The sequence below is a fragment of the Callorhinchus milii genome, unplaced genomic scaffold, assembly GCF_018977255.1.
Source record: "Callorhinchus milii isolate IMCB2004 unplaced genomic scaffold, IMCB_Cmil_1.0 Scaffold17, whole genome shotgun sequence".
In the NCBI taxonomy this organism is placed as follows: Eukaryota; Metazoa; Chordata; class Chondrichthyes; order Chimaeriformes; family Callorhinchidae; genus Callorhinchus; species Callorhinchus milii.
The window spans coordinates 10,449,835-10,463,517 of record NW_024704758.1 but is presented as its reverse complement, the minus strand read 5'-3'; the positions used below and the strand labels follow the sequence as shown (position 1 = coordinate 10,463,517).

Below are 13,683 nucleotides of genomic sequence, written 5' to 3'. Positions count from 1 at the left end.
TAATAATTCAGAGTGGTATCTTAATTGCTAAAATCGTTAAGACAGGGACAATTGTGGAGTACAGGTAAGTGATGCCTAGTAAGAAGCTCACTACTTGAACCAAATCAGTCCTGAACAGAAACAGCATATATTGGGTGTGAGATGAGTAGTGATTCATTTTGGACCTTGGCCGCTGAAACCATTTTGAAGAGATGGTTTCACCAGGAAATCCATTTGTACTTCTGAGGTATAAATGAGATGGTGCAAACTGATTCAGCATCCTCAGCCCCAATCAGAAAAAATATATAAAAAATGTATTTAAAAACAGCTCAAATACTTACATTATCCAGACCAGGTACATCCAGGAAATACTCCGGGTACTCATATGAAATTCCCACATTGTTAACTGAAGGAAATTAAAGTATCACGTGAAGTTATGTTGCACTCTCAACACTCTGCCATCCTCGATTCACAATATTTATCATTGATCATGCAAAAAACATATAAGTGAATATTTGTTAACAAACATCATGTTTTAGTCCCCTATATTTCCATTAATTCGGTGGTGAATGCAACAACAAAATTATGCAAATTCTTTGTGAGGATTTAGCCCCCTCTCCCACTTTCCACATATTAGAGCAATATTCTGTCCTTATGTGGAAGGTAAATTAATGAATAGAGATAAATTGCCCAAACACCTAGATAATGTAATTACCTTAGAGTATCATCACAATGGAAAATAGTTTTGGATTTTGAACATTTAATGCACAATATGTACAAAATTCTGCAAAACATACCTAAGACCCCAATCTCCAATCCAGTCAAACCAGTTTCAATGACACTGTATATTTCTTGTCCTTCCCCAAAGTCCACAGCAATGGTTTTTGCTTCAACCTTGAACTTGTCCTCTGAAAATCAACGATATGTTAGCATTTGGCAATTAATTCCAACACAAGCAAACAATGTAATTAACAACTGACCAAGTATGTCACTGTGGAGGAATACAGTAGATAGTTTCAAGGTAACAGAACAGATTCATTCGAGTCACAGGAGCATAGGGATCAGGAATGTCTACTTCAGTCTTTTTAGCATATAAAACTAGTTTACTATTAACTATAATGGCACAAAACCTTTTAATTTTGAAACCTTTGATACTTTTCAAACCATCCATTGGTCGATTTCAAATATCTGGTTACTAAGATCCTATTTAGCATATTTCCATTTCTGTGGTCGTCAGGGACTTTTACAATCTAGGGGTGGGAATAAATATTGCAAAATAGGTTAACATTAAGTTAGTTAAGTGAATTAAATACCTCCCCCCCCACCGATACGTGCATCGTGAAAAGCTACTTCCAACCATTTTAGCCAGAACCTACGCACAAAGGTAAAAAAAAAGTCAAACCATTGTGGGTATTTAACGGACCATGGTTTTCTCAATAAACAACAGGTTCTCAATAAACAAAACAGGTATTCCAGCATTAAAATGCCTCAAAGATTATTTTTAAGAAAACACAGGGATCAGGCTCGTCTAAAGCACCTGCTTTTTAAAATAAGCAAATTTTTCTTTGGCCTTTTTGCCTGAATGCTTTTTTATATTGGCTAGGAATACTAATGCTTGAGATTCATTGGCGACAAACCCACGGCCCAGGGGGGTGGGGGGTGTGGTCAAGAAGTGGCCTGCCGAAAAATCACACCTGTCTAGATAAGTCTGCATTAAATCAATATTTTCTTTCTAGAAGTTACTGAGCAGCGATATTTATAGTGTGGCCATAAATCAAGAAATATTCAATCAAGAAAAAAATATTTGGTTGGAAGACCAAAACTGTTGGCCACTACTGATCTAGATTCTTGCCCCAGCTTTAGATCTACTATTGATAGCAGATGTCAACTATAGTATAATAAAACAACAAAAGAGGAAACAAATTTGACAAAGTGAAGGGATAATGAATGCGTTAGTTGATCCTACCACATTAGACCACCACTGTGTGCCTTCAAACCCAACATCTTTTTAACGTGGTCCAAGTTGCTGTTCAGAAAAATGCTATAATAGTTACTTAAGGGCTAATTTAAATTACAAAATGATGTTAATGAAATATTAGGATGAGTTTTACAGTCTGTAGTCCTAAAAATATATACATACAGGTCAGAGGCTTGTGAAAGGATATCCTCTTAAAATTAAAAGCACTATTTATAGTGTTAGTATGCATCAGCTCTTTTCTGTGTTTGCGCTCAAATTAACAGAATTTTAATTGCCTTGATAATTTGCTTATATATTATACACATGGAACAATCTGACCTTTGCTGAACAGCTGTTTGCAGTCATTTTCCTGAGGCCGTGTGCGCGATTTTGTCACGCTTGTTGATTTAGTCTTCAAATCCAGCAGGAGAACAGACTTGAACACTCTTTTACAAAAAAAGGCTTTTTCTTTAGTGTTTTCTTTATTACACTGACTATTTTTGTAAAATAATTTCAGTGAAATCAATTGCATTAAGTTTAATAGTTTAAAAATATCCCCCAAATAATGTTCCAAGCACACAAACTATTATATATGATTAAAAACAGACAGCTGACCAAACAAAGGAACTGATGACTGTTGATATAATATAAAAAGCCATCTGCAGCCTTCTCCGAACAATGGATAAAATGCCATTTAAAAATATCGAATCACTGGAGGCTTTTCTGACTATTCACAAATTTTCCATTTATAGAATGAGTAATTCAGAGAAAGATATTTCCTGCTCCCATAAGTCTTAGCTCCATTCACTTAAAACATATCCCATACTGCTCTTCTCCATTCATGCAGAAATGTGAATCCAGTTCAGTGGATAATGTTCAAGACTAATGCCAGCAGCTTTGCCATAAAGTCACTGTATTATTTAAAATTCCCTAGGAAGCTGCTGCCATTTATAAACTTGTAAACTTCATCAAACCTATATTAAGCACAACGGAATTTTTCCACCACATAGAAAGTAAATCTTATTCAGAAAACAGTAAAGGAAGTTGGATGAAAGAGCAGAATTTAGCAGTGAATTACGTTGTTCAGAGCATCTCTTACTTCCTCACTAATCTACACTGCTGAAGATAGGAAATCAAATGGCATCATATTCATTAATATTCAACTGTCACTAATAGTCTGTACTTTGATCTGGAGAAAAAAACTGATCATTCATCATATACAGAGTAACTTAGAAACATTTCACATTCTTTCTATCAAAAGTAAATGGACAATTATAGGAAAAGTCACTCAAGTCCATGTTTACACATCTCCTTGTGACTTTTTATTGAGTGCTACAGCGAGAAACAATGGACATTGTCCAGGATGTTATATTTTGCAGAGACCAAAGAAAAGTCTTGAAACTTATATTAAGTGTTCTGTGGTGAAAATCTCCTTAGGAAAATTCCCAGGAAACTGTATTGTTTTAGCAGCCACCAAGTGATAGTGGATTATTTTTGTCATTTCAACCTGTAGAAGTTACACCGCATTAAATATTTTTTTGTTGAAATCAGCAATGGAAAAAAAATAAGGTTTTATTATCACTAAACTGATTGAAAAAAACCCAGCTGTTAAATGTATTTTAAATAGATGTTGTTTTAGAAAGTGGTGAATCCAAAACAATTAAAATATTACTTGGTTGTGGGAGTGGTGACCCCTGAAGTGTCACTACATTGGCAGTGTCCTGGTATTCCATAACTCTGCCATTTTTAAGTGCTAATGGAAGATTTTATATATATACGTTAAGGGTTAAGTAAGCTGTGGGCGAAATCAACATTTTTTTCCACTGAAGAAAAGATCTGGTTATTTGTACCATTCGAGTTAGGCACTTAATGCACAACTTTAATAACAAAAAAAATCTGATTTCACTCCTTAAGAATCAGGATGTTGAAAAATTAATTTTGGTGTAAAAGATTTGAATTGACCACGAAAGTAAACTATATATGTGAATGAAGTTCACATATATAGTGTCTAGAACATCTTAAAGCATTATTTCACAGTAATTTTGGTCATATGTAGTGGCAGTTTTGTAGGTAAAAGAATAATGATGCAGCTTGGAACGAGGAAATGTTTATAGCAAAGTAGTAAAAGTTTACCCTTATTGTCTCAAGTTTGAAAAATAATTGAATAACTTCACTAGCAATACAACGTATTGTAAGTTATTAATTCTATCCAGTGTTTGTTTTTCAAAATCAGAAACTTACAAATTGTCAACTATTTATCATGACAAACCAAATCAGTTTATTCCTTTAGAAAACTACAATTCTCAAGCTGCACTGTGTGCAAAGAGCAAGGCTGATTATTGCAATGTTAATGTTTAAATATAACCTCAATGTCTTAGAAATAGAAGATCCACATAAAAGGTTTAAAAGTCCTCCATTCAAATTGCCAGAGGCTCCAAGAATGTCACTGACTATTATACCTGCACAGTTATATTTAGCCCCAAAATCAAACTGTTTGAAGGTCACAAAATCCAGCTAGTTACAGGCTCTCATTTAATTGTACTCTACAAATATTTTTGGAATATACAAAGAAAATGTATGAAAAGAAACTTGCACTTCCTTTGAAAAGTTTTGGATGTTGAAAGGCAAATTGTAGATTTCCATTAATTTTTCTTGAAGACATTTTCTAAAGTTTAAGTCCGGTTCTACAAGTGCAGGAGAGTGCCAAATTATTCAAGAATGTGTTATTCAATAGAGCTGAAGCCAATATTGTCCTCGCCCCACATACAGAATAGAACCCCATCTACTACACCAGTTGCAGTACATAAATTCCCAAGCAACATTATAACTAGATACGACTGGTGATCCAACAGTTCTGCATTCACTACGCACATGCTCAGAAAGATAGCTGATCTTTCAGTACATAGCAGTATATTTCTCGGCAGCACATAAGAGGTGACATTGGCAGTGTCATGATATCCCGGAACTCTGCCATTTTCAAGAGCCAACAGCCATCCATATATTAAATTTTTTGGTAAATGACTGATGACGAGCCACGCTGCTTCATTATTATCATGGAGTACTGAGGAAGTACCCAGTTCAAATACCTAACCACCATGGAAAATCGAATTTTATCCAGTTTTCCATTTACAAATGTGTCACCTTTGAGCCAACTGAGCCCCAGAGGCACCTCTTACCTTCCTCCTTCCACCCCTAAGATTCATATGTAGTTTGGGAAATGGGAGGTAGCAGACTTCTGGGATGGGATGGGTTAGGGAAAGGGAAAAGAAAATATACACTATTCAGGCTGATATATGAAGCATGATTACATGAGATTTACCAAAGTACTGCTGGTACTTTAAAAACGACCTCAGCACCATTCAACAGGGAGAATGTAAGACAAAAATGATAGATTGGAAAAATTTACTTCTTTGACCATAAACTTACTGATGTCTGAAGCAACTTGATCCAGTTTTTCCTGAGATCTGCTGATAAGGACAATATTCATACCACGTTTCGCAAGCTGATGTGCAGAGAATACAAGAGTCAGGTTTACAAATAACATATTTGGAAATACACAAGGAACAAATACAACCTTTTCAGTTCAGTGTAAATTGCAGAAATATCTTTATTTAATATATAATACAACACATTCCAAAATATTTTGAAATGTTAACAATCACAGGGCCTTTATTTACCAAATGGTGATAATGCAATTCATACAAACATAAAGCGATAAAGTACGCAGTTGCCTAATTTAACAAAATAAGGAAATTCGTCAAATGTACTGTCCAAGAAAAAGGAAGTCTCTCGGCATCTGAGCTGACTCTGGAACAAACATCTGCCTTGTTCAGGTCAAATAAAGGCCATTGAGGTAATGTAGAGTTTGGGTGAGCAACTCCATTCGACAATTGTGCGTACATTTGTACTCAAGGTACAATTCTTCTTGTACTTAACACTGTTGGGTCAACATTGCCGGAGGAGATTTACTTCCATTGACAGTTAAAACATCACTCATTTAGTTTGCCAGATCATCATGCTCATGCCATCTACTGAATTACTCATACTGAATGGTCTTGTGACAGTGGAAAGAATGACTGCAGCAGTAACACTGGAAGACATGGGTTTAGGCACATCACCGCACAATACCTCAAAAAGCTGCTCAATAAGCTGCAACATTCCCTCTGAAATACAGCAGATACCTGAGCAGCAAATATGGTTTTAAAATTGCCAGACTGCAGAGCAAAGCCTGACATGGTGTCTAAAAACTGACAATGTGCAAAAATGTTGGCTGTAGATCAGGTGAGACAATGAACACGGCCTCAGAAAGACCATAGTCTCAGCCCCAATTTGCACTTAAAGAGTTAAAACCTCTTCTGCTGTCCAACTCTAGTACCAGCTATAAACATGGTTAGCTTGCACAGGGAGAGTGAAAATATGCATACTGCTTCAAGTAAAACCGATTAATAATAAAGTAGCCATAAATAGATTGAGATAATGTGGCCAGACTTGCTGAAGACAAAACAATTTACATTTATATAGTGTCCTTCAAGTAGGATAACATCTCGGAGTACTTAAAATTGTTGATGTGGAACTTTGTACCGGTGAAGATGAGAACACTTTAGACATCAAGCTCAAGGAGGTGGAAGCAAAGGAGATGCTTCCAACTCAGAAAAATCAATATATTTTTGAACATACCTCTTTTGCATAAGCCTTTCCAATTCCATCAGTTGCACCTGTAACAACTGAAACAAAGAATAAAAATTAAAAATTTGAATACAGTAAAGACAATCTAAAATATACAATACATGCTAATGGATAGCTGAGTGAGCTCCAGATTGTTGCATCCAATCGAGAATTGATGTTAGATGCAAAGATACACTAGATGATACCAGGGATGAGTGGTATGACATAAGTAAAGACTGGAGAAACTGGGCCAATTTTCACTGGAACAGAGAAGGTTGAGGAGGTCTTTGAAATTATGAGTGGTTTTGATAAGAGTCGATAGGGAGAAATTATTTCCACTGGTCTGTGAGTCAGGCATCAATTTAAGATAATTAACAGAAGAACAAAGGGAATATTAGGTGGAATTGTTTTACACAGAGGGTTGTTAGGATGTGAATCAGTGGTCAAGACAGAATCCATATTAGCTTTCAAGAGGAAACTTGATAGATATCTAAAAAGGAGTAATTTGTAGGCTATAGTGTAAAGGCAGATAAATAGGACTGAATGGATTTTCAAAGAGCTAGCACAAGCATGATGGACCGAATGGCCTTCGTTAGAGCTTTATATATCTACTGCAATAATTCCATATGTAAACAAACCCAGAATTGGAGTTCACACAATCCAGTACAGAAGTATTCTACTGGTGTTACTCCTATCCACCCTCAAATTCATACAAAACAATCAAGTTTAGCTTGATGCATAACTGAAGAGGCAGGGATATTTTCAGTAAACATCAGGTGCATTTTAGAGTTGTAATAGTATAAATAAAATACTCAGCAACATCAACATTTGAAGGCAATGGAATTATGAATTTAGTCCTTTAACCCCAGGATTGAAGAAACACAATTATCTAAATGACAAGGTTCTTAAGGAGTTGTACACTGTCAAGTCTGCAGAATATATGCTGGGGTTAACTAAATTAAGAACTTAAAAGCAAACACTATTTAGATATATCACAGTTCCACATCACTAGTAATATCCATTTCACTTGAGTTACTTGCTCCTCTTCTATTCAGCGCCTTGTGACGTCTTCCTGACCTGAAAGGCACTATATAAATGTAATGTTGTTGTGATTGTGGGTTGAAAGATCTCACAATGCAGAAGAACCAAAACATGACCTTGTCTGCCCACTGGAACAACCACCTGAACAGCCAATGTAGCAAACACACCAGTTCTTGGGTGCCCATAAATTCACGTGGGTTTGTGGAAGAAATCATAGGATGGGGAGGGAGGGATTTGCATTTTATATCAACTTTTTGAGAAATATAGAGTCCCGGAGCATAGTGTTTAGCGGGCTCACCTCATAAGCAAGAGGACACGGGTTTAATTCCTGGGAAGGGCGAATCCTTAGGAAGTTTTGTTACTCCACATGGCTCTGCTTACCTAGCAGTATGTAGGTGATTGGCGAATCGCTTTCTTGGGTAGTAATCCCTCAAAAAAAAGTCACTCAATCCACGATTGTTGTGAGACATTGTTGTGTGCAATTGGCTGCTAAAGAAGGTCTGTGAACTTGAGCTGTGACCAATAAATTGAACTGAAACCTTTGTTCAGACACAAAATAGATGAGGAGCCCAAAAGAGCTAAATTAGACGCTCAAATTCCAGAGAGGTATCGAGATCACTAAATCTGACTATCATGTTTCAACCCCTCTAGGTGCACCCGCCCTACCGTTGCAACCTCCCGTAATCCAACTGCCTTGGCTGCTCCCTCCTCTCAGCTGACACCAGCCTGATCATGTCTCCTGCCCGATCTGCCCATTGGTGGAGCTTTCAACTATTCTGCCCCTACTCCATCCCAGAGTTCAACCTCCTGAGCCCCTACTTGTCCACCTTTAGAGCATAGTAAAAAGATCTATCTGTTTAACCTTGCTTTTGGTCACCTTCTATTGTCATTAAGTGCTCCAGGATGCTATCCCGTGTGAAGGGCACTATTATAAATGCAAGTTGTTGCTGTCGTCAACCACCCCACCCCCATCACTTGTGTTCCCAGTGAAGAACTTTGAGATGTATAAGTAGCGCAAGAACAAAATCATATTCTGATTTCTGCAGTTCAGGAATCCAACACTATACCTCCTTTGGATTTTAAAAAAAGGATTATTTTGTTAGAAGCAGCAAGAGATATTACACAACATTTTCTTAAAATCTGTGTTAAATTACATATTCAATCTAATTTATTGAAAAAAAACACCATTGTAGAATTGGCAAAAGTAACCAACAAATTGCTCAAATATTCCTGTCACAGCAAGAGACATTCTGCACGTATGAATGGAAAATTTGTTTCTGCTGCTTCTATCTTCAACCCGCTAGGAGCAAAGCTATTTTTAGAATGGATCCAATCACTCCTGTATAAATGCATAATCAAAAAAACCAATTGTGTACACCAGAGATATTTTTAGCTCGATGCTTTTATTTTTGGCATCGCCCACCGAATTGCATACTGCAAAGCTCACGCCTGATCGCTTTAGCTGTTCTGGGCAGGTTCTTGTGACCTTTATCTGAATGCCTGAATGCAGGAACACTCCATTGATTAACGACTAATACCACTGCAATCGTGACAGCTGCACCTCAACTAAGTGCAAAGGTCCAACTGTCAGGGGCTGCAGCATTTCTCTTGGGGGTCTATTACATTGAAAGAAATTACTATTTCAATCCCTCTGCTGCTATAAATAGACGTTCCCAATTGATTCATGCGAACGGGGCACAAGCTTTTCTGTGCCTGATTTAGAAACCACTGAAATCCCCAGCGTGTAGACTAACGCAACCAGACACGTGTTGGCGCATATTTATCAAGGAACAAAGCAGCCTGTGCACTCGTGCTGCAAGTTAATAAGTCGTTGTATTAGAATGAATCCACCAAGGAATTTCTTGAATAAAAAANCACAAAAGTTGGGGAGGCGAACTGAACAGCAACCATCAACAGCAACTGAACCCAAAGGGCTCTGCAGCCTAAAGATACACTTCAAAATTAAAGATCAACTCTTATCCCCCCCACCCTTAACCCTCACGTGTGGCCAACGAATACGCAGTGACAAGTCACCCGTGGCAGACGACAATAAATGGGTGCGTAAGCAGTTGCACAGGGACCATGAATGGACGCACTGACTCTAAAGATCTTCAAATCAAGGCTGAATGCGTGAAGTAAAACGATTGGTATCTCATCAAAATGTTCTACTTCAATAAAGGAGAGAAAGAGGGAGAGAAAAAAAAACTTGCCTCTGTCGCATTTATAGAAATTGATGGCCTGTCATCTAGATGCTGATGAATATTTTACAAGCTAAAAATGGCATTCAAGTCTAAAAATAACTTGTACTGCAGCCCAGTCAGATGGGATGGCTCACTGTACTGGAATACCTTAGTATGCTGCTACTGAATTCAGTAGATTTTTCTTACAGTTATATGCGCTAGCCTTGCTGAAATGGAAAACAAAGAATATACTTGGAGCAGACGACAAACACACATGCAAACATATTAATTTGCAATCTGAAGACTTGACAAAAATCTCTAATTACATAATTCTATAATGGTTGAGTGCAGAATACCGCATGTACACCTTGGGAGTTACAACCCCTGGACTAAGACTAACGCAGTTCAGGGTTAAAATAACAGGTACTGCAATATGTTGCATCAACATTGCAGGTGAAGAGATAAATCCTCCCCATTAATAACCAAAATGACAGAAATGTTGCACAATGTATGAAAATATTCACAATGAACAAATCTACAGTGGCTAATACTTAGGTTTAGTAAAAATTTATTTTTTCTGAATTTTCAATAACAGATTTTTTGGGGTCAGCTGGGTGTCTGACACATGCGGAAACCCATCACCATGTTTATTATTATTATTATTATTATTATTTGACATAGTGCCTTATCAAGCCTTCGAGACATCTCAAACAGCTTCACAGAATACACTGCAAAGTGAATTGACTGTATATTTTGTGGGTGTATATTATTAGCCGCAGATTGGCAGGAACCAAGGCTTAGGGACTCCAGAGTGGGCAGCGCAATGACGACTCGAAGCACCGCTTGATGAGCCATTGAGATTAGTGAGATCCCTCTGAAATTATCGGTCTCACTTGGGTCACCCATCCTGGGGATAGAAACCGCAATTGCACTCTGGGACATTGAAGGAGTCGTGGAGTCCGTGCCTCAAAGAGAATAATAAATAATAATAATAATCCTTGCATTTGATATAGTGCTTTTCGCATCTTCTATTGAACTGTTGACCAGCATTAGGAGGGCAACTCCAAGGCAGTTTGGAGGTTCCTGGCTTAGATCTGTAAGATCCTCACCGTTCTCCATCTCTTCCCTCAGAGGAGCTTTTAGGAACTCAGCATTGAGGCCGTCAGCACAAGCTGCCTTGCCATTGGCAAGGATCCACAGTGCGGGGTCCACCTCCTCCCAACGGATTGGGTCATTAAGGCCTTCAATCTGTCCCACCCCTCCTGCCAGTTCTTCCAATCTCCAAGCAGATGGATCTCTGCTACCGCCTGTTGAGTTTGATGCCAACTCTGCGTAATACTCTCTCCAGACCCCAAGGGTACCCTTATAGGTCTGTTCCCATACCAACATTCGACAAGTCTGGTGTTCTGTTGTCATAGAACCCATCCTTCAGATAAGTCATTAAACAGAATTCCAGGTTTCCTATTCTGGTGCATATTAAAGATCCAATGGTACTATCTTGACTCAGAGGAAGTCTAACATTCCAAATTCACTCACTGGTCATTCATCTAATTGTTGTTTGACCAATGTTCCTGGTAAAAATATGCCTCATTTAAGTTACCACACTACAAAGTAAATCACATGTTAAGTTTTGGGGAACTTTAATACAATAAGGCTAAATATAGCAGCTCACACAGAAAAGAAAATTGATCTTTGTAAAACAAAATCTGTTCTGGAAATTCCAGATCATTGCTCTTAGATTAGGTAGGTGGTTAAACTTTCTCAAGTCTTCAAATAGTCTTCAATTGGCCAAGAAAGCAGCAAAACCTGATCCATTAAGATTCTAAGCTGGAGAATCTACTGATTCTTTATTGAGAATTGCAAGTGAGGGGCAAATGTCCATCATGCATTACATCACCAAAATTAAAAAGGAGAGCAAGCCAGATAATTCTAGGGTTTGTGGTTTAGTAATAATTCTTCTTAGAAGTTGTAAATTGTAGGAGAAAGAAGGAGACCTTCTATCGTGAAGTCCTAAAAATTATGCAGGAGATGGCTTGGGATTTTTTTTAGTTTTTTGTCAAACTCTAAGTACCAGATGGCTCAAAACCATAAAGGGTAAATTTGTTTTACTTTAATGTTCATTTTACCTCTGGACCAAGGGATTTCTGCTGCTCTCCTTTCACTCTCCGCTATCCTGACTCCAGCAGCATTCTAAGGTTGACAAGCTGTGAATAGAGCCCCAGATGTGGTGTAGCATCACTGCTGATGACCACTAGTAACCTTTTAAACATTCTCCAAAATGGTACAATGGCGATTTCAATATATTGAAATAGTATTCGCAATTTGTTTAACCCGTATGCAGGTTCAAATTTACTAGGCAATGATCCTCAAAGAGATTAAGCTCAATTTCTAGCTTGAAGTGGAGTAAAGGTTCCGAAATGGAATAAGTGGAATAACTGAATGGTGGAGTTGAATAGAATACAACAACAAGATTACATTTGTATAAGCACCTTGTACGTCGGGAGGACGTCCCAAGGTGCTGGGCAGTGTACAGCATTTCAGGAGCTGAGGTCGTAGGGGGGGGAGGAGGAGGGAAGGGGGGGCGGCCGATGGTTGAATAGGAGGGTCTTGAGGCAGGACTTGAAGGAGGCTAAGGAGGGGGCGAGGCAAAGTGATTGGGGGATGGAATTCCAGAGGTTGGGGGCAGATTGGCTGAAGGCTCTCCCGTTAATGGTGGGGCGGGTGGGTCGGGGGATGCGGAGCAGGCCAGAGCCGGCTGAGCGGAGGCAGAGGGCGGGTTGGTAGGGGGTTAGGCGGTCGCAGAGGTAGGATGGAGCGAGGCCATGGAGGGCTTTGTAGGTGAGAACCAGGATCTTGAACTGGATCCTCTAAAGGATAGGGAGCCAATGGAGTTGGGCGAGAATGGAGAAGGTGGGGTCATGGAGTTTGGTGCGGGACAGGACATGGGCTGCAGAGTTCTGGATTATCTGCAACCTGTGGAGGGAGAAGTTGGGAAGGCCGACAAGCAGGGCATTTGCATAGTCGAGTCTGGAAGTGATGAAGGCATGAACAAGAGTTTCAGCGGCCTGAGGGGTGAGGTAGTGGCGGAGTCGGGCGATGTTACAGAGGTGAGTGAAGGCAGAGCGGATTATGGCTTGGATGTGGGGAAGAAAGGACAGAAAAGAATACCCTGAAGTTTAGTTTGATCGTCTTTAAGAAACAGGGAATTGATGCATCGCTTTTCCTCAAATGAACAAATGTGCACAATAGGGCAGATAGTAAGTACATGATGAGCTTTCCTTGCTTTATGTTCTTAATATCATACTGCAATTTAGAGCACAGCGCCAAGGTTAGGAAAGTTGGCAGCAAAGAAAACCACGAATGTACATCCATTTTACCAGCAAAAATTAATAAAGTAGCAACAATATACTCTTCAACCATATATCTATTAAAAGAAAACTGCATTGTACAAAGTATAGTTTCTGTTTTGGAAGGCAAACACAACTGTCATTCTTCACTATTATGAAATTACCAGTTAATCCATGCGACAATAAATATTTTACCCTCCAATATTTGATATATTAACAAAAATGCATTTTTTTTTAAAATCACATTGAAATGTCATAGTTAAGTCCAAATCCTGGAATGTCCAGCATCTTGGGGTGTCCTCCCAACGTGAAAGGCGCTGCACAAATGTATTTGTTGTTGTTGTCTTACAACATTTGGGAGCATAGAACTCAGTGACAAAATGGGTCTTATTAGAAATCCTGATGTTTTTGTAATATTTATCAAAGAATTCTAATTTGACAGAAAATTCACTTCAACCACACTGGAAGAGCAGTGACAGAAGGTTCCTTTGGGCACTGAACTATTGTCAGCACG

At 38.5% G+C, this 13,683-nt stretch overlaps 1 protein-coding gene across 1 annotated transcript in view; it reads right to left on the bottom strand.

Annotated features, from left to right (window-relative positions):
• Window positions 1-13,683, bottom strand: part of hsd17b12a (hydroxysteroid (17-beta) dehydrogenase 12a) — a 38,210-nt gene that overhangs the window by 19,791 nt on the left and 4,736 nt on the right. Inside the window, exons 2-5 of the mRNA XM_007887650.2 lie at window positions 6,614-6,660; window positions 5,363-5,438; window positions 777-887; window positions 321-385 (exon numbers count right to left, since the gene is read on the bottom strand). Of these exons, the coding sequence (XP_007885841.1) occupies window positions 321-385; window positions 777-887; window positions 5,363-5,438; window positions 6,614-6,660 (299 nt within the window). The remainder of the gene's footprint in view (window positions 1-320; window positions 386-776; window positions 888-5,362; window positions 5,439-6,613; window positions 6,661-13,683) is intronic.